The sequence below is a fragment of the Rhyacophila brunnea genome, unplaced genomic scaffold (assembly GCF_057557595.1).
Source record: "Rhyacophila brunnea isolate RB1 unplaced genomic scaffold, BYU_Rbru_1.0 scaffold_1, whole genome shotgun sequence".
NCBI lineage: Eukaryota > Metazoa > Arthropoda > Insecta > Trichoptera > Rhyacophilidae > Rhyacophila > Rhyacophila brunnea.
Window position 1 is genome coordinate 7,041,968 of NW_028232751.1, and position 23,014 is coordinate 7,064,981.

The 23,014-nt window shown below is 34.6% G+C and overlaps 1 protein-coding gene across 1 annotated transcript; it reads right to left on the bottom strand.

Moving 5' to 3' along the window:
* Nucleotides 1-1,390: 1,390 nt before the first annotated feature.
* On the bottom strand, nucleotides 1,391-21,036 carry LOC147079431 (tudor domain-containing protein 1-like). The gene is made up of 7 exons (XM_085960368.1): nucleotides 20,942-21,036; nucleotides 13,287-13,985; nucleotides 10,246-10,900; nucleotides 9,366-9,507; nucleotides 7,883-7,991; nucleotides 2,601-5,743; nucleotides 1,391-2,003 (listed from the first exon to the last, which is right to left on the bottom strand). The coding sequence occupies exon 6, from the start codon at nucleotides 5,719-5,721 to the stop codon at nucleotides 3,790-3,792; it is 1,932 nt and encodes a 643-aa protein (XP_085816494.1). The 5' UTR covers nucleotides 5,722-5,743; nucleotides 7,883-7,991; nucleotides 9,366-9,507; nucleotides 10,246-10,900; nucleotides 13,287-13,985; nucleotides 20,942-21,036; the 3' UTR covers nucleotides 1,391-2,003; nucleotides 2,601-3,789.
* Between the last annotated feature and the right edge of the window lie 1,978 nt (nucleotides 21,037-23,014).

Sequence of the window (23,014 nt, forward strand, 5' to 3'; positions counted from 1 at the left end):
TACTATTTTTTGGTCACCCCATAGCTTCACTTGGAGAGAGTTTATTGAGACAAACATTGGCGGCAACCTTTTTATATTAACTAGTAGACCCGTTATTAAGGACCACCTGTAAAAAAATCATATTTTCAATTCTCAAGGCCGATTCTGTAGAGCGTCCCCTTAATTATAAAATAAAACAAAAAGTGAATAAGGGAAAAATTGCAAAACTGGAACTTATTCTGCTTGCTCCCTTATAGTACCAATTTTTGCAAAATTTAAATAACAGATTTGTGAGTTCACCCCAACATCCTAAGATAGCTTGAACTATGGGATACGTCAAGGTCCTGACGTAGAAGTAATATCCCAGCCATCTATATTATTTGCACTTATTTTCATTCCAGGAGGTCAATTCACGACTGAAGCACAAGTGACCAGTTGCGCAAACTTTACACAACTTGCTTAAACTGTAGCATATTAAAAGTCAACCGCTGGGTGTCACTAGGCCAGGCTTTGGTAGTACACATGCTTTCACGGTAGGGGCGCTCGCAACTCTCCGTTTGACATAATAAACGTCAGATTTTGTATCGTACATAATATTGGAGAAAGCTGTTGATCAATTGTTTTACATTTACCACTTATTACCGCTAAAATTATTATTTCGTGTTTCAATTCTCATTTAAGGATGTATTTATTGTGATTTTGTAATACAGAAACACACATGTTTGTTTGCAAAATACAACGGAAATTCCGTGTTGTAATCTTGTTGTAATATTGTTATATTGGAGACGTAACTAGCGTGTTTAAAGAATAATTGGTTACGTACTTCAACAATGAATGATTTAATCATGCAACGTTAACGGTAAGTACTGATTAAATATGAAGTCATTACCAAAATGGATAAAAATGTTATTTAATTTGACAATAGTGCCGTTTGACATGTTTACTTTCTATCTTACTCTAACGCATGGACATGAGGTATAAGCATGTTGAATGCTTTCTCACTCGCACTTATATGCCGTTTACCCGTTTCACGCGAAGCTCTGTACACCCAATATCTCCTGTAAAACTAAAAATTTTACGAGCTTCAATTGAAGCGGTTCGGTGACGAGTTTTGCACTGCTTCATTCAGGAATCGCCGTCCTGGAAGGAAGGGTCCAGATTCCTATCCCCCCCCTGTGTGAATACTTAAATAAACTAAAATAAGAAACAAATTGATTTTTTTGACATGACATTTTTATTTATAAAGACATTTCTATTGAGACCTTCGTTATAGTAGTACAGTAAAACCTCGTTAATACGAATTCCACGGGACTGAAAAATGAAAAAAATTCACACGAAATATGAAATGAGGGAAAAATATAAAAATTTTGAAAACATTTTTTTTTTTTTTTGATTTTCATTAATTTTGTTTACGATCATAGATGTGCCTACAATATTTCCGTGTGTGTTAATGGGTCATAAAATGTCAGGATTATTTATATTACCTTCTTAAAAATAAGTAATTTATGATGTTATAAGAAAAATCCATCACAATCTTCAATGACTGGCTCATGAAATAGTGTACTTTATTACGATTTGTTGAATATTTTTGTATGCCAGGCTCTGAAATCATTTCAAATTACGAAATTCGAATTAAAGGTATGGTGTTACATATATGAAAATAATGTATGTTCAAGGGACTTTTTTTTGCGAAAATTTCGAATTATCCGTGTCCTTATTAACGAGGTTTTACTATAAGTAAATAAACAGACAGATGAATAATTACCAACTAGAAACAAATGAAAGATAACGCAAAACTTCCTATAACAAAACTAAATGAAAAGTATCTTAAAAAAATTAAAAGTTAAACTTATGTAGCGAATATTGGAAATAAGTGACCAACAATATTACAGCTATATAACAACATCATAGCTATAGATAAATGATACAACATATTATAAGATAAATATGAGCTAAATACTATGAAGGAACAATAGTCAAATGCTGAATGCGAATTCAGAATTATCCGTGTTCACAAAGTTTTACTATAAGTAAATAAACAGAGGAATAATTACCAACTAGAAACAAATGAAAAGATAACGCAAAACTTCCTATAACAAAACTGAATGAAAAGTATCTTATATCTTAAAAAAAATTAAAAGTTAAACTTATGTAGCGAATATTGGAAATAAGTGACCAACAATATTACAGCTATATAACAACATTATAGCTATAGATAAATGATACAACATATTATAAGGTAAATATGAGCCAAATACTATGAAGGAACAATAGTCAAATGCTGAATGCGAATTTAGAATTATCCGTGGTCACAAGGTTTTACTATAAGTAAATAAACAGAGGAATAATTACCAACTAGAAACAAATGAAAAGATAACGCAAAGCTTCCTATAACAAAACTGAATGAAAAGTATCTTATATCTTAAAAAAAATTAAAAGTTAAACTTATGTAGCGAATATTGGAAATAAGTGACCAACAATATTACAGCTATATAACAACATTATAGCTATAGATAAATGATACAACATATTATAAGGTAAATATGAGCCAAATACTATGAAGGAACAATAGTCAAATGCTGAATGCGAATTTAGAATTATCCGTGGTCACAAGGTTTTACTATAAGTAAATAAACAGAGGAATAATTACCAACTAGAAACAAATGAAAAGATAACGCAAAGCTTCCTATAACAAAACTGAATGAAAAGTATCTTATATCTTAAAAAAAATTAAAAGTTAAACTTATGTAGCGAATATTGGAAATAAGTGACCAACAATATTACAGCTATATAACAACATTATAGCTATAGATAAATGATACAACATATTATAAGGTAAATATGAGCCAAATACTATGAAGGAACAATAGTCAAATGCTGAATGCGAATTTAGAATTATCCGTGGTCACAAGGTTTTACTATAAGTAAATAAACAGAGGAATAATTACCAACTAGAAACAAATGAAAAGATAACGCAAAGCTTCCTATAACAAAACTGAATGAAAAGTATCTTATATCTTAAAAAAAATTTTAAGTTAAACTTATGTAGCGAATATTGGAAATAAGTGACCAACAATATTACAGCTATATAACAACATTATAGCTATAGATAAATGATACAACATATTATAAGGTAAATATGAGCCAAATACTATGAAGGAACAATAGTCAAATGCTGAATGCGAATTTAGAATTATCCGTGGTCACAAGGTTTTACTATAAGTAAATAAACAGAGGAATAATTACCAACTAGAAACAAATGAAAAGATAACGCAAAACTTCCTATAACAAAACTGAATGAAAAGTATCTTGTATCTTAAAAAAAATTAAAAGTTAAACTTATGTAGCGAATATTGGAAATAAGTGACCAACAATATTACAGCTATATAACAACATTATAGCTATAGATAAATGATACAACATATTATAAGGTAAATATGAGCCAAATACTATGAAGGAACAATAGTCAAATGCTGAATGCGAATTTAGAATTATCCGTGGTCACAAGGTTTTACTATAAGTAAATAAACAGAGGAATAATTACCAACTAGAAACAAATGAAAAGATAACGCAAAACTTCCTATAACAAAACTGAATGAAAAGTATCTTAAATCTTAAAAAAAATCAAAAGTTATACTTATGTAGCGAATATTGGAAATAAGTGACTAATAATAATATACAATTATTATAGCTATAGATAAACATACTATAAGATAAATATGAGCTAAATACAATGAAGGAACAATAGTCAAATGCTGAATGCTCAAACATTGACCAAAACTCTCATATCACATTTTTCGGCCTCATGTGTCATTCATCAGTGACCAACATGCGGCTGTCAATGAGATTTTGATAAGCAAGCTTCGGTTCGGAGATGTCTTTGATTAAATCTACAATGAACAAACTGTTGTCCTCGTCAAACGCGATGATCCGCACGAACAGCGGGCTCCTGCATATTTTCCTTAAGTTTCGATTCAAATCCCCAAGGTCCACCGCATCTGCTACCGAAATGCCGTTCAGCTTTGCGTAAATGACTTGCGTGGGCATTCTCAGCCAATCCGGTCTGATCTCTCTGACATTCTTGGCGGCGATTATTTCGCTGTCTCCGTAATCCACATAGTTGACTCTTATCTTCTTATCGACAGGATCGTATTGAAGTATCTTGGCCCGGTACCAGAGATTATCGAGTGAAAATTGGGCTATGCAAGGTTTCCCTTCTAAGATAGATTTCTCCACGGGCTGTCTGTCTGCCATCGACTGCATCTCGTCGTCTATTTCGTCCATGCGGAGCTTATGAGATTCCATCTGCTCTTCGCTGTAGAGTATTCTAACCGTCAACACACAATCTTTGCTGAGAACATTACAATCGAGAACATTACAATCGTAAAAGTGACAATTCGCCGGGAGCTGAATGATGGGGTAAGTAACGAATTGTTGTATGTCATCGTTATCCTTGTCATCAATAATTACTTCTTCTTTACATTTTAAAATTTCTATTTCTTCCGGAATTCTATCATACGTTGCATATCCTAGAGATACCAAAGTTTCGCCTATATCGCAATTACTTTCCACTTTAAGTTTTATAGGTACGATGCCGTCGACAGCTTCTCCCTGCACCGTTATGAAGCATTGCTGATCAACGATCAGTTCGCGCATTAAATCGAGAGCTTTTTCCGACCATAGTCCTGTAACGGGAGTCAGTCCTGTCAGCCGGCACTTTGTCGCATGCACAAAGATATGATGCATGACGATATTTTTATGCAGAGCTGAAATCGCACACCGTTCCGTGTTGCCGTAATCGACATACATCACTTCCGCGGTGTTGTAGGGTAAGACTTCATTTATTCTTCCTCTGTAGTACTTACCGTTCTCTTCCCACTTTGCGATGCACAGCTGACCACGTTGCCAAAACTTATCAACGGAAGGCTTAGAGCCTTCAAAACGATGGGTGATTGACATATTCACGAATTCCAGAGATGCACTGAGCGCTGTATCATGTAGATAGATAATGAAATCCGGCGTTACAAATGTCGGCATTCCAATGAATTCTTTGCTCGGCAACGGTTCCGAAGGAAGCCAATCATCCATCAAAGAAGGAATCAATCCTCGTTCAATTATTTTATCATTAATACATAACCAATTTTTCATATACGGAGTGACAGCATCTCCCGGAGTGACATGCTGGACCCACAACTCGACCGGAACACTTTCATTTTCTATATGACCAGTAACTGTAATATAAAACTTGTCGTATGTACTTAATATGTAAAATATGTAATTACGCCACTGGGTGTCACTACTGTCACTCAACATAATACCTCTCAGGTAACGTTTTACAGCGCCATCTTTAATTTTGGCAATTTTATCCTCCAGTGCACGCAGATTTTCAACAGGAACGACCTCAATCAACGCAGTATCTTTAGTGAACACCCTAACAGATGCCATATCTCTTAAAACTTCCTTGATGGTAGCTCGGTGCCATGTTTTAGTTGTATTTAAAAATGCAGCGCATGTGTCATCGACGTTCCACGTTGCTTCTATATTTGGTTCGGTCCCTTTTAAAAATGTCTCCAAATCTTTGGAAAGTTTATCCATGGCGGTTTGCTGTGACATAAAGCGAAAATAAATTTCGGCTGGGCCGGCCGCCGAAATAATTCTGACTTCCTGTCTCAAGATAGCATAGAGTTCTGGTTGTGCTTTCATCTCTTCTGACTGCTTTATTATTTGGTATTTAGATATCATTTTCTCAGTGTCGCCTTGCGAGCTGAAATTATAAGAATTATAATATTAATTAAAGGAAAAGAAAGGTAAATTACTATTTTCAGTTTTGACATGTCCGACGCAGAAACAAACACATTGCATACACCGTCATGTCCATTCCATCAAGTGAGTCAACTTGACAATGACATCTATGCATCTGGTCCTGATGGTTTGAAATTGAAATTAATGGAAGTTTTGTACTATTTCATATGATTTAGTACAATGATGGCGAACCTATAACATGCGAGACGATTTTCCATGGCACGCGAATGTTTTATTTTGAAGAGAGAAAGAATTACCTATAGTAATTTAAATTAATTTTTGTTTACAAAAAAGTTTTACAAAATAAAGACGATATAGCCATTTTCTTTTTATTATTTTTACCAATCGATATGCAAACGGAAATTACGAAAATCATGCATTGTATTGACGAGTAACTGCATGGTATAAAAAATAGACGACACATAAATACTAAATTACGTTTAATCTAAATATATAATGGCATAAGTTGGTCCTTAGGTTTTATGCGTTACATATAATATTATCGCACTAACCACATTAGGCGGCCACTGACAAACAGTTTTCGTAGCAGGTTGAACATGGCACAGATAATAACTGTACGTTAGTGGACACACCACAGATCAGTTTAACTACCCCATTCAAATCTGTCGAACTGTCAACAGACGTGCCCATATACGTACAGTTATTGTTTGTGGCAGAGCAAATGTCAAAAACTATGGAGGTTAGGTTCGCGGAGATATTACACAGGGGTACTGTTTAAATTAGTTTTAGGTAGGGTATACTTGAACGATATTGATACACGAATAATTTTACTTTGAATTTATTATGGTTATAATTATTGTTTTTATTAGAAACAAATTGACATTAAATACACACCTATGACGTTGGTAAAATAAATCATGATTTCACTAGTGGATTATGTATTTTATCGATTCACCGAAACAATATTATACACATTCGTGTAAATATAAAATATAATTTTACTTTTGAGTGAATTATTCCCTTTAATGGACACTATTAATTATCTATTTGGTCATATTTTTAGAAAACGGTAATATTGATTTTATAAACAATAAATTTAAACATGCCACAAAATTATATTTACATCAATCATCAGTATAATAATTAATTACTATGATATTATTAAAATATATACATACTTAAATTTCATTTAGATTTACCAGCATTGTCATTCACAATTAGGTATATTAATTTATGTTGTGAACGTCTTAAATTAATAATTTGTAATACGGAGTACTGAGTTATTAGTCTATATATTGACAATAACTTAATTAATAATGCTCTCTAAAATTTTAAAATTTATAATATATTGTATAAAATAATATGTTTACATAAATAACTATAACTTTGTTTTATCTCGTAAAAATAAATAAAATATAATATTTGCGATCTCCGCGTACATAATAATATTATTACATTTTTAATAATAAATGAATTTGTATTTTATAACAAGCAACACCAGCCGCAGTTGTATCGCGCGGTATATTCTACTTTACGTTACCAACATCTAATGTCACCCATGAACTTTCGGTGAGTTGAAATTCCAACAGTTTTACAAAAACACGGGAGTGGGGGTCGCTGGCAGTTTGAATCTGGCACACATCTGGCAGGTCGAAAACTGTCCGTCTATGGGTGCAGCAGATCATCTACTAAAGATAACTGTATGGCCGCCATTACGTATTAACTGGCATGTTCAACCTGTTACAAAAACTGTACGTCTGTGGCCGCCTATTAGACGGCGGGGGAAGCCACACCGTGAACCTGTGATTTTAATTGATTTACAATGCTGAGACCACTGTAGCGAGAGAATGCCCCATCTGAACGGAGCAATTCTGGTGTCAATTTGTGCGTAAAAAACCATACATACTAAGTAACAGTAAGTTGCTTATGCGGTAGCTAGACCACTGGTCCTTACAAAATGAATTAGTCAACAGGATACTCGCAAGTGTCGATACAATATTCTTACTCACCGAGTGAGGTAATTATTTTTGTTGCTATAGTACCAAAAAGACACACAAGAAAGCAGAAATGTGAATATTTTATTGTCTCATCATAACATTTATAGGTAATTTATAAACAAAGTACTGATTGAAATACTTACTTATCCAGAGATGAGAATTTTAGATTTTCCTGATTTTTATCTTTGGTTTCAGCAAGATTGGCTTTAGATACAGCTGGAAGAGGTGCGTCAATGGTACTGGGAAACAAATCTATAAAAAAAAATGTGTAACCAGCATAATTATTATAATATTATACTGAAAATCATAATTACGGAACATATGGAACCAACGTTCTCTCTAATTTTTCTATTGTGTGCGGATCAACAATGCAATTGAGCAGTGGCGTAACTAGGGCGGGTGTCAAACTTACACCCCCCCCCCCCCACAAACACCTCGACACTTCCAAAAAATGAGTCGAAGAATTGTGCATGTGATGGTTTCGTGAATTCGAACAAAACTAAAATCTGGCAAAGGAAACTTTCTTTTATAATATTTTTGTGAGGACAATATTTTGTGATATTCCTTAAGGGCAGATGTGATCGGTGTGGGTCAAAATTGAGCTTTTTTCTATTTTCAAAGCATGATCCTGGACATACCTTAAACGTTGTAGATAATCTATTTATATAATTTTGAAGCCTTATTATCCTTTATATTTATTTTAAACATTTGATGACTGCATAAAGTATTTTTATTACACAAAATAGTATTCTTTTAAACCTCTCGCTCTAATGTTTTAGAATAGTCATATTTCGGTACATAACTGTGCAGTGGTGTTAAGATTTTTTACGTTTATTAATTTTTAAACGCATTTATAAAACCATTAGTATAATTTATGAAGAGATAATTTTAGTAAAATATTTACGATAAAAAATTATATTGATAATCTCTGTGATCCCTAATTTTACAAGAATTAGACATTTTATTATTCAAAAAATGGGCAAGATTAACACATTTGAAGTTAATTCTAAAGATTCTCATTATAAGCTATGTCTTTGATCATTCAAGTGTGATAAACATCCTACGAATAATGATTGCTTTATAATAATTATTGACATAAGAATAAGGTAGTGATTTTTTGAAATACGCCATTTCTTTTAGCATTCCCCAGTGGTTAAGCTACAACATACGGCCGTAGTCATAAATTGACAAACTATAATTGTTAAATCTCGAGAATCGAGAATTGAGGAATGTTTTATTCTAAAAAATTTGAGTTTATTTCATTGAGAAATTCTGTTTCATTATGCTATGGGATAAATATTTTTATTTTGAATCTACTTTTCTAATTCTTTACTACTCACAGAATTGTTGTAATGTATGCAACTGGACCATCATTTTCAGTTGCCGTTACTATTATAATATATTGGCATTGGCAGTCGTTTTAACCATTCACCAAGTAGAAACATTGAATCAAACATTCATAGGAAAAGTGCCAATCGGGGAACCGAGATGACCATTATCGGCTTCCAAGGTTGATATACAAGGACCAAAACCAGTGAAACATTCAAGGTTCCTGGTATTGTCAATTTTTGTGAACAAAAGCAAAGTAAAATGGGCCAGATTAATTTATGTTCATATTACAATTACCTGCCACAAAAGATGCGATGGCTTCCTCTCAAAGTCTTCTCTCGGCAGTCATTCGAGCAGTACACAACAGGGCATTTAGCACTGCAGGATTCTTACACAGCTGACACAGCAGTTTCTCTTTGGAAAGCGGCACTGTTGACATCTGCATAAGAAAAGAATTTATTGTCAATAAACACTCGGACACCTGGCATTTTCGCGCAAAACATACACATAATCCTGCTATTTCGCGCTCATAATCGAATTTGCGCACACAATTTAATTCCTTAAAATAAAAAGGATTGGGAAGCTTATAGAAATATAATAAGATGCTTATAAAAATAATGAGACACCGCTTGCTAAGTGTAGAACAGTAGGTATAGTAAAAAAATAAAATGAAACTTGAAATGCTTAACAAAATAAAAATGTCATATACATAATGCCGGGTCCACACTGGCAACATGTCGCCGGCAACCTCGTTAAATTTTACAATAAGTATAATTATCATAAAATTAAACGAGGTTGCCGGCGACATGTTGCCAGTGTGGACCCGGCATAATGAATACATAGCATGGTTTATGTGCATTTGTCAAGTTTGTTGTGTAGTGCTACAAATGCGACCTACGCGCTGCAGGTCTGGAATGGAGGAAGGCGCAAGAGTTGGCGATGGACCGAGGGAGGTGGCGCGAATTGTGCTTGCCCTATGCCCCAATGCTGGGTCATGACAGGGTGAAAGAAGAAGAAGTCAAGTGTGTTGACAAAATATTAGTCATAAATAGCTCATTCATATAGCATCCAGGAAATCTCACAGTGTAACTTTTGTTTGAACTCACATATATTATGTACCAGGCTGAGTAAAAATCAAACTTGAGAACTACTGGCTACTTGAGAGTGATGTACTTACCACCACGGCCTGGATTGCACCATCGTACCAGAGCCCAATAGAGTTGACACATAGTTACGTCAAATGTACATGCAACCAATTTTGGCAAATGTCTGTTTAAGGAAATAAAATTAAATGCTTCAATAAACAAATAAAAATGCACATATGTTAAAAAGTATGAATCTTTATGATTTAACAATAAATTGGTAAAATATTTTTGTTTTACGGTATAAAAAATGCAAAACCCGTTTGGAGGTTGATTGTAATCACATGATTTGGCGGAGTTAGTTTGTAATCACTGTTGGATTTGGCGTCAGTCGACCGTTACATCTTAACATTTTTTTCGGCATGATACAGGGTTACCAGCAATAATTAGTTCAAATGCAAGTTTTGTGATTGTGGTTCAGTGAACTTTGGTTTCAAAAAATCTTTTCTCAGAGCAAAAGACTTTGTCACCCACGAAAACATATGGCAAATCCTCTTGGCTCAAGGTGGTTTTTTCAGGAGCAGGGATATATACAAGTCTTTGTAACAATAATAATCAGAGCCTGAATGTGGGGGCGCAATTATTCGCACATGTTTCCCATCGACAGCGCCAAGACAATGAGGGAAATTCAATTTTAGTTGGAAATCCTTAGCTATTTCTTTCTTTCCATTCCATCTCGGTTGTTGGGAACTGAAACAAATAATTTCAACATATTTTTTTTTTCTCTTTCAGAGTAATATCTTGCACGAAACAGACTACAACAGAAACCAGACTGAACAAGAAATCTTGTTCTTGCCATCTGCCTCTACTCCACGTCAACACAACCCCAGCCACGTCAGAACCCAAAAAGAGCTTTTTCTGGTGACAGGGCTGAATAAAATACGAAGTATCGGAACTACTCGAAGCGAAGACGATTATGATGTATTAGATAAATATGTCACCATTCGGGCAAAAGTCACCAACCCTCAAAAAGGCAGTTTTGAGTTGAGTATGTTACCCGAAACGTAAAATTATATTCTTTAAGATGCAAGTCACCACCATTATTTGATTTTCACTGAATGACTTTCGATAAAATCTTAGTTAGTTATAGTAGATAAAATAAAGTAATTATAAGCGGATAGAAATTATACACTATAAAAAATAATTCCTTCGTTATAAACATAGAAGCAAAAGTCACTAAACCATGTATGGTGGACTTACTGATTTGTCATTTAAAAATTTCTACTACTCGTCTGACACAGGCAACAATAACTAAACAGGAATAGTTACTTTAGCTTGTCATAATAAGATCGCTCGGCAAAAATTACCAAACCACATTTCAGCCATCTTGCCCCCTTCAAAACTTTCCAGATGTATTTAATTAGCATCAAAAAGTAAAAATAACCTAAATAACTTTTATAAGACATGAGAAAATTATGTAATGTAGATAAAACCTTAAAAACATTAAAATCTGATATTTTCTTCATCTCCAAACCTACAAATTACAATATCTCGAAATTACGTTTTTTGGGTTGGTGACTTGCCTGAACGGTGACGATATATTGCAAACAGAATGCGTAAATTATTACATAAAAACTCAAATGATTTACTTTTCCATGCACAAGTTGGCAACCTCACATTCGACTCTGTTATATCAACACCAAATAGTAATCGTAATCTTGATAGACCTGCTTCAAGTTATTGTCTATTAGAAAGTGTGGAGCCACCAACAAACAATTCAATAACGGTGATACTAGTGAAAATGATTGTACGGTTGACTATGTTAATAACTTTGATCCTGATAACATGTAATTTTTTTTTTCAACTCATGTAACAATATAAATTATCAAACAATATTATATTATGAAAATAATTGGGGTCAATGCTTACTGAAAAATTTTCTAGCTTCTTTTAAAAAAATGTGAATTACCCCTGTATCTACACGGAAATTCCTCCTGATGAGAGACACACATGGAAAATACCAATATTTCTATAATTTTATTATTGTTATCTACATAGATATTAAAACATATTGAATATTAATTATTTCATACAATAACAAATCAAATCAAGTACCGTTAATCAAATACCCAAATAGGTGTTTAAATTTGTTTTAGTTTTCTAACGTATATATTATTTTTTGAAAATTAATATTGTTTGATAAATTATTATAATTATATGCCTTAACTCGTTCGACGCGGACGACACGGCTGCTGCCGTTTTAATTTTTGTCATGTCTTTCATTACTTTCCTGTAAATTACAATAAACATTTCAAAGTAAAAATGTGTTTTATTGTTAGACATTTTAAAAAGTACCTATACCTTCTAAAGTACGCTGGCATGGATATAACACCGTCATGTAAGTACGGCAATGTTGATGAATAAAACTATTGGTGGCCAGCATGTCGCGATTTATCATCACTGTAGGATTGGTTTGTCGAATAGACCAAAAGTCAAATGTTCAGGAGACAAAAACAAATTTCATTATCCTATATTTAAATACATGGAGGTATTTAAATTGTTGGTTTTGCAGCATATGAATGCTGTATTCATTACAAAGCAATTTAAAGAAAAGGATGATTCTGGTCCATTTGAATTGAATTTTTTTTTAATTCGACCATGTCCGATCCTAATAGGATCATATAGGCATCCACAGAGTAGAGGTTTGTATTAACAGATTTTGTTATTTACGAGAAATGGATGTCAGCCACTTGCTCAACCTATTAGGTTCATACCCTGACTCACACACATATTGAAAAACAATACGTGTACTTGCCAGACCCAGGATTCGAACCTGGGACCCACGGCATGATAGTCCAACGCTTATGCCGCGCGGCCACCGTGGGCGTTACCTAGCCAAAAGAAAATTATTTACAAGTTAAAAAAACTTATTACTTACCTTTACCAACCTTATTAATATCAACCTATTAGATCCATACCCTAAAAGGTTCAGGTTCTGGTCCATTTAGATACAAAAAATCAATTTGCATTAAAAGGTCGATTTCGACAAACCAATCCTATAGCGACGTTATGTCAAATCAAAACATAATAAAAAAGGATTTAATAGCTGAATATTGATAATTAAATGATTATTTACCTTAAGCTATTCTCCTTTCAGGTCTCCATAGATAGCAGCACATGTTTCAGGTATAATTTTAGATAGTGCTTGCTTTGAAGTAACCGAGGGAAATTGTAGGTCTGCATAAGATCTTCCAGTGGCTAGATATCGTAATGTTACTTTGAATCTTTCATCTGCACTTATTGCTTTTCTCATTACAGTGTCGAACTTCTTTATCTTTGGTAACATACATTTTCAACAATTTTTCATAATAACTTTATTCATGCGTAAGTAATTCCGATAATCCTCTGGCTCTGATTCCAGTTCTTTTATAAAATTCACAAGGCTGTAAATTGCCCTCTGTTGTAACCATGGTTTCACCCAGATTAAACTTCTTTAAATAATATACACGCATACAACGCTCGAGTTCCTACATATTTTAAATATAGTATAACCTCGTTTTTTCGTGCCCGGAATTCACGTTTTCCCGGCAATTGCGTGTAATTTTTTCAGTCCCGATGTATTTCAGTACATTTAATACCCGCACTTACGTTTTTCTTTCCCGTGATTTACGTCGGAAATATTCAAAATATGCGAGTTACGCGCGCTTGACAATGATTGGGTCGTGACATTCGAACGGCGTAAGGTGTTTGGGAGGGAAAACTCCGTGTCTTTAGAATGGCGCACGGTGATTGGTCGGCGAGCGACGCTCTGTCTGATGAAGAAGAGGTTGATATCCTAACAAAAGAAGAAGCAATGAAATTCATGGAGGGTTTAAAAACCAACTTAACATGCTTTGCTGATATTCAAGATGACACTTTTAAATGTTTATATAGTCTTGAAAGATGAAATATTAGGTTTTTTTTTTCAGTTCCTTAAAAAACGTAAAGTAGGGGTTATACTGTAATACATATTATTTTATTTATTAATGAAAAGAACACAAAAGTACACAAAATTTATGTTATATTTTTCCGAAGAACAAATTTAGTATATCTGGTATTGATTTCAAAAACTATGAAATTCTTGGCAGGATTTTTTAGAATTTACTTTTATAATTAAAATTGCTTTAAGGGGGAGACGCATGCCAGCAGAGAACCTAGCGGAAATATACGAAGCTTGCAATTTGAGATTTTTTTTTGATAATTTACAATTTCAACTGTATTATTTAATAAATATGTATCCGAAAACATTAAAAAGATTTTTTATTTTTTTTTAAACTTGATAAACTTACAATTGTAAAAAAATGTAATAAAATGTGAATTCGTTGCAGGGTCAAATCTTATTATTGCATTATATTTTATGGTCATAATTATCATTAAAATTTAGTTTATTAAGTTTTAGATTTTATGTGGTGTAGATTTTTGATAAATTCATTGTTTTAATATTTTTTATTTATATTTTAAAAAACATCGATTTTTATAAAAATATAAATGTGTATAACTTGAAATCCTTTTTATTTATATCAACTCGAGCTTCAATATTATGACCATGCCTAAAATAAAATTTGATATAAATAAAAAGGATTTCAAGTTATACACAATTATATTTTTTTTAAAATCTATATATATAAAAAATTATAAACGATGAATTAGTCAAAAATCTACACCACATAAAATCTAAAACTTAATAAACTAAATTTTAACAATAAATATGGCCATAAAATATAATGTAATAATAAGATTTGACCCTGCAACGAATTCACATTTTATTACATTTTTTTACAATTGCCAGTTTATCTTTAAATTTAAAAAAAAAAATAAAAAATCTTTTTAGTGTTTTCAGATACATATTTATTAATTACTACAGTTGAAATTGTAAATTATCAAAAAAAATCTCAAATTGCAAGCTTCGTATTTTTCCGTTAGGTGCCTCTTTTCGCCTCTGATAGTATAAGCATCCCCCTTAAGGACGTCTACTTTCAACTGTGTTTTTTCACTCGTCTACAACTTATTCATAAGAGAGAAGACCCTTTCTACTGGTGCATTACTGCCGGGCAGACATATAATATATTCAATAATTATACGACAATTTTTGTGATCCAAATTATTTGCGCGAAAGTGTTTGAACAACTCCACCCAACCACTTTCGGTTGAAACTTTCCCAGTGTTCCATTCAAACACTTTTTGTGGTGTAATGTAATCTATATATAAAACATCGGGTTAGTTACACCATTTATAACTCAAGAACGACTGGACCGATTTTTATAATCTTTGATTTGTTAGATTTGTCTCCGCCCCGAATAGCAGAATAATTATTAAAACATCGGATAAAATCACGCAAAAAATAAATTATGACGAAAATTCATTTTCTCATATATTTTGTATGGAACGGCTTTTGACTGATATATTTGAATGATGAACCTCGCGCATTCCAAAATAAAAGAAAATCACAAACAATTTAAATCCGTATACAACGCCATCTCTGATACATGACAGAAACAACAAACAAGAAACAAACAAACAAAAGAAAGAATGATAGTCAAAATGTCTAACTGTCAATGGTGTAGTGTGCCCAACATTTCGTGCTTCATGTCAACAACTCGATTTGCTTGAAAATGATACTCATTGGAATATGACAATCGCTAAAGCAATTATTTCTGCATCTCTAAATCAGATACGCACATTATTTGCTATCATTAATTCGACATGCTTCCCATCGAATCCACCTGAACTGCGGAACAAGTACAAGGATGACATGTTAGAAGACATTTTACATCGAATTCGTGTCAGTTCAGGGAATCCTGATCTCGAGGTGAATGAGGAGATACATAACCAGGCTTTGCTTTTGATCGAATACATTTGTTGCCCCATGTGCGGCAGTTTGTTAGTCAAGTTAGGAATGCCAACGCCACATCGTGGAATGAACGACGCTTTCAATCGAGAATTGGAACGTGAACGTGAATACGATCGAGATGCATTGAACCAATTAGTTCGAACGAATGTACCACTGTTAAATCCCCAACAGAAAGATCTGTACGATACGTTAATGAAGGCAATTAATGATGGAAATGGTGGCTTATTTTTCCTCGACGTGCCCGGTGGAACTGGGAAGATATTCCTCATGTCATTGATTTTGGCTACTGTTCGTGCGAGATCCGGAAATGCTGTAGCAGTTGGTTCTTCTGGAATAGCGGCCACGTTGCTAGAAGGATGCCGAATGCCTCATTTAAAGTTGGAATTGCCCTTAAACCTGTAAACGACTGAAAAACCGACATGCAACATTGCGAAACACTCAGTAATGGCCAAAGTTTTGTTAGCAAGTAAAATCATCACCTGGGATAAATGCACAATGGCGCACAAACGCACATTGAAATCAATTAACCGAACTATGAAAGATCTGCGTAATGACTCAAAAAAAACTTTGGAGGCGCGGTGATTCTACTATCTGGCGATTTCCGCCAAACAGTACCGATCATTCCAAGATCGACCGCTGCCGATGAAATAAATGCTTGCCTCAAATCATCGACTCTGTGGCGCTATGTGAAGAAACTTCAGCTGACGGCAAACTTGCGAATTGTATTGCTAAACGATCCATCTGCCGAAGATTTCTCCAAGCAATTGCTGACTATCGGTAACGGCCGTGTTCCTGTCGATGAATCAAACGGATGGATTTCGTTTCCGCTGAATTTTTGCAATTTCGTCTCAACTAAGGACGAACTCATTAACAAAGTGTTACCGAACATCATTCTTCAGTGAACGAGCATTCTTGCGGCAAAGAACAAAGATGTGGAACTTCACAATTCAAAATCAAATCGTTGGTCCAATGCATTCCTTCAAATCTATCGACTGTGTAACAAACGAAGACGAAGCAACCAACTATCCAATTGAATTTTTAAACTCATTGGATCTGCCTGGCTTGCAAAATTTGCAACTGAAGGTTGGCTCAGTAGTCATCATGCTTTGAAATCTGAACCAACTAAAACTATGTAACGGAATGCGTTTGTTGGTGAGAAAACTCATGGGCAATGTGATTCACGCGACGATAATCAAAGGAATGTTAGGTGAGGAAGTTCTCATTCCGAGAATTTCGATGATCCCAACCGATATGCCATTCGAGTTTAAACAAATTCAATTTCTAATTCGTTTTGCATTTGTCATAACGATCAACAAATTACAAGGCCAATCCTTGAGTGTTTGTGGCCTGATCTATAAAATGAATGTTTCTCTCACGGTCAAATGTACGTAGCATGTTCATGTGTCGGCAAACCATCTGCTTTTTTCGTTTTCGCACCTGACAACAAAATGTAAAATGTCGTATATCACAAGGTGCTTCAATGAAGGGAATCGACCAGAGTGCAACCCATCCAGCAAATAGTTTAACAGAAAGTAGTGCAACAATGTTACACGAATCATTTCGATTCGCTTCAATAAAGCAAATGCCTTGCTGCCACGTGAATTACATTCTTTTTTTCCCTTTGGACCATGTCCGATCCTAAGAGGATCATATGGGCTTCCACAGAGTGGAGGTCTGTATTAACAGATTTTATTTTTACGAGATATGGATGCCAGCCACTTGCTCAACGTATTAGAACAATACTCTGAATCATGCACAAATTGAAAAACAATATGTGAACTTGCCAGACCCAGGATTCGAACCTGGGAACCTCGACACTATAGACCAGCGCTTAATCCTCGCGGTCATGGTGGATGTACAGTATGTACAGTTCAATATAATTAAAGTACTTTTCATTTTGATTTGATTTTTGTAATCATGTAAACTTGACTTGACTAGCTTTAAACGATCAAAAAATTTGTACTTGATGTCATATTGATTTCCTCAGTAACACACGTATATATTACTAATTTAGTTGCTAGGACTCCAGCCCAACCCCAACCAATTATGGTGTCGAAATAACTTTTCATACAAAACATAATTAACTGAAAATGAATTCAATTCTACTTAAAGATGGCTAAAAGTATTAAAAAAATGCATTGGCATCGTGTTCTGATATGTTCTAAAAGTTTCAAATGTGTAGCTAGTCGGGATCGATTAAATCGTAAAATCGTAAGATCGTAAAATCGATTGCAAGATTTGTACTAGCAAAGAACCATCGGTCAAATAAGAATACGAGCTAAGAAAAACGTTGTAAAAAGTGAATACTCATCAAATATTTCTGGATCTTGGTCACAAGTTTCTTTCTTTTCAAAAATGGAACATTTTGGCGTCCCGAAGCTGTGTTCAGGGACATCGGGACACGCCGCCTGAAAATGGGACTATTGACATCAACACAAATGCGTTGATCTTTAGTTGGTGTTGGTAGCAGTAGAATCGTAACGACATAACCGCATATTTCAGCCTGGTAGTCAATCCTTTCGCTGAATGAAGCGACGTTAACTGCCCACAACAGAACCGATACGAAATCCCCGAACTAAATCCCGCAGTTCACACTGACGAGTCTACTGACTCCTCAGAGTGAGCTGTGGATGATGACAGTCGATCTAAAACGGTCATGAATAAATTATAAGTAAGTATTATGAAAGGCATTACCTAAGAATAATTTTGTAGGTCCTGCTCGCATACATTGCGAGTCAATATGTATCCAAAATGTTTTATTATGTTACCAATTTAAATCGCAGATCAAATTTAATGCAATTATCATTGTATAGAATCATGTGAAAGCTGTACTTTTCATATAAATGATATCGTTATGCAAATTCGCTCGAATATTGTCGCGCGACTTCTTTTTCTAATGAATACTATATAACCCTTTGTGTTAGATAGAGTTAGCGTTCGGGACGATATTTTCTTCATACCTTTTGTCCAATGCATAAAGCTTAGTGAGTGTGAAAGAGAACACTACAAGATAAATTCTCCATAGTGAAATCACATACGTGCGAGCGAGACAATTCCGTAATCCCGAATTAATCAAAATCTTTGCATATTGATCTTTTGCAATGCGATTATTGATTTGTATAAACTTAGATATAAGACAAATATTGTTTATATTGTTAGAATATAATAATTAAGCCTTTTCATCAACTTTGCTAACTGAACTTAATAGTTTGAGAGGTAAGATGTTAATCCACGCAATGTATCTCTTCACTCCTCCTAGTAGTACCTGATTGGTCCGCGCATCGCGAGATAAGTTGTACGGAGTATTAGAAATACCGAAATCTTCTATTTCCGATTATTCTAGCTTTCTCAAAAGTATCCAATTTACTATCTATTAATCAATTCTACCTTATGTATATCTTTTCTGAGCAAATCATTGCGTATTTGCCAACCCCCATCTAGAGCTATGCTCTTAGCTCTTCACCTGTTATTTTAGTGTTTTCTGTGAGAAAGGGTGGAAGTAGGCGTATGGAAGTCACTCTATGCCTACAGGCCCTCAGCCTCCACCTAATCACCTACCCTTCGTATCGGAAGTTTATAACCGATGCTTTTAACCACGTATTTTCTCCTTGGTAGAGAGGGACGAGAGAGTTTTCCCTCTCTAGCAAAACTCTCTCCCGATGTCCCTCTGAGCCTCTATAAAAGAGGACTATTTCTTTGCACAAATCAGTTCCGTCCGGTTCCTGCTTCTACGACGTAATCGGCTACAAAATTCACTCCGCGCCTAAGCAGTCGTCACTCTTCGACGACGTCACTCTCGGTGACCGTGAAATAGTATTCAACGATACGATCAGCTGTTCCTCGATGAACATAAAACATATAGGTACGCGTACAATCTTTTCTAATCTTAATCAAGATATCTACCTCTCAAATTAAAATAGTATGAAGTTTTAACTTTAATAATAATTATATACCTATAAATCTATAAACTGAATACTGCAACCAAGAGACTAATTAAATAAGTTAGTTCCTAAAATATTAAACATAAACTATATATAATTTTATGACATTTTCTAAATTATTTTATATGATAAACATTTCGCTGTGACCTTGACCTCTGATGGAGGATTGTGCCATAAACAATAAATACCAATATATTAATAGCGAGTTTTATTCATAAGTGCCTACTGTGGAGCACCATCAACGAGTGCATCCACCACCTACTCCAGTCCCTCACTAGGGTGAATTCCTCTCACGACACCTGAGCTAGTCGAAGAGCAGGGTGCGCCATTTTTGGCCGCCAACTCGCATCAGACGAAGTCACCCCAAGTATTTGCGACGTCAGTACGATATATCATCAAAGACAACCCAACGCGGCGCGCCCATCACCCTCGGCGGATGCTCCTGAAAGAGGAGTGTCACTATCCCGGTGAAAACGGGACGTCTCGTCACATTAGCCATTGTGTGATCGCGGTCTTTTGTGACGAAAAACCAAACACAATCTACTGTAACTCAAAAATAAGTAACTAGGTTATGTTAGGTTTTTCATCTTAACACACCTAAACCAAAATGACGATATGTAGTAAGTACTTACTAAAGAAATTACAGACAAAATGGCGGATTTCGTGGCGTGGCGTCAGTAAGTTTATCAAAAAAAACGGCGAGAAAACCGTGTTTCGGCATGAAAGTAATGGGAAATCTCCTATATTCGGCTCTATATCGAAATTAGGGTTAAAATACGGAGTATTCAGACAAAAACACGTGGAGGTTTACTATAGTAAGATAACCTTGCACAATTTTACACGGCAACAGGGTAGGATAAATGCTATAATCTTTATCTGATAAGAGTCTCGTCAGAATCCATCACCTTACACAAAAACAATGGATATGTATGGAAATACTATGAAAAACAGAAGCCTCACCAATCAATTCAATCGTAGAAACAATAACACAAACTAGACAGGAAAGCATCGAAAGTAAAACTGCGTTCCATTGACTCGAGGCAAAACTAAAAAGCGGATGGAGGCATCAGGCATAGATAATAATACGCTGACGAGCACTCAGCAGTGTTGCCATCTTTTCAAAGTGAAATTATAGTACAGATCCTCCAAAATTATAGTATTTGGGAGGAAAATATAGTACGCGTTGTCATCTGTTGAAAATGCATAGGTTTTTTGTTTCTCAGAAAAAAATAACGGAGAATTTGAGAAACTCCGAGTCCGAGATCCCCTTTTGTTTACGTACTTCTTCTGACCAAAATTTCTTACCGAAAAATTCAAGATATTTCATTTTAAACCAGTTACGTTTAGTTTTTCGAGCAATTTTTTCCAAGTTCTCAAAATCTTCTTATATTGCGAAATTATAGTACTTTGCAACAATTTATCGAAAGGAAATATCGAAATTATAGCACTTTTTTCATATTTTGCCGATATTCAATAGTATAGTATTTTGAGCATACTATACCTGTTTTATATTGTACATAGTACGCGGGCCAAAAGTAAAGTACGGTCGTGATCGTAGCCAGTGGACAATATTGCCATATTTTCAAAGTGGAATTATGGTACCGAGCCTCCAAAATTATAGTATATCGGCAAAAAATATAGTACACGTTGAATGACATACTAATATACTTTTCTGTATTTTCGAAAAATTACTCGTAAAGTAATTGAGGTCTCTTTTTCTTAGACAAAAATTCATGCGTAAGGTGATTACTTAACGTCTCGGTTTTTTTAAACAAAAAATAAGATGTAGGGCAAAGGTACATACTAACATATATAATGACGATCTGTCTCATATTATATGCTAATGCCAGCGCTCCATTGGCGAACCAAAAGTCCGACGACAATAAATCGTCCGTCTATGCTCTGATACTGATCAACGAACGAATAAAAAAGTCAAAAGTTGCGATTATCGTAATGTCTTCCGATAATCCTATAATTTTGTATTATTTATATGTAGACTTGCATAAAATAATATAACAGTGAAAACAATATAAGTTTTACGTTTTCTTTTATGAATTTTATAAATATAAATAAAAAATTAATTGACAAATCTCTCATTTTCTAATGTGTAAATTAACAAATTAATCAATGAAAATTTTTAAAACAATTACAATTTTTTTTCCGGTCCAAATGATCACGTATTATTGACAGAATTTGCATAGTGATCGACAGACGTCTGGTAACTCGAAGAGTAAAATATCAAACGTGTTTGAAATCCAACGATCCTGGTCTGCGGATTAAAAAGTCTGCAGATCTGGGATGCTCCGCGCGAAAACAAAGTCCGAAGACTGAAGACTGTAAATCGTCTGACTTGCGTGCCAATGGAGCGCCGGCATAAGTGCGTTTTAGTGTATATGCTCACATCTATGCCATCCCGTTTACACATAAACGAATATAATATGTCAAAAAATCTATGACAGAAGCGTGGGCATAGAATCTATGATACCCGTATATGCCAATGTGCTTACACTCGATGCCGTAAAATCTATTTGTCACGTCATATGTTTTATGCATGGGTTTTATAGACTATGAGAAGGCGTTTGATTCGATAAAGAAATGTTCAATACTCGACGCACTCAGAAAACAAGGAATCCCTGGACGCTATATAAATATTTTCAATAATATATACAGTAGCGCAACAGCATCTGTAATTCTCCATAAACCATCGCGCAGATTTCCTATCAGCAAAGGAGTCCGACAAGGTGATACAATCTCACCTAAACTATTTACAGCTACCCTTGAAGACTTATTCAAGCAACTTGACTGGAATGACAAAGGGATCCCCATAAATGGAGAATACCTGAGTCATCTGCGCTTTGCCGATGACATAGTAATTTTCTCGCAAGACTCAGAAGACCTCCAAAGCAGAATGCAGGAACTCGCTGAAGTAAGCAACAAAGTAGGTTTGAAAATAAATGTAACAAAGACGAAAGTCATGTTCAACTGCTTTGCAGGCCAAAAAGAGATCCTCATCAATGGCACTCAGCTCGAACA

Coding starts and splice junctions, on each gene's coding strand:
- LOC147079431 (XM_085960368.1), bottom strand. CDS start 5,721: ATGATATCTAAATACCAAATAATAAAGCAGTCAGAAGAGATGAAAGCA.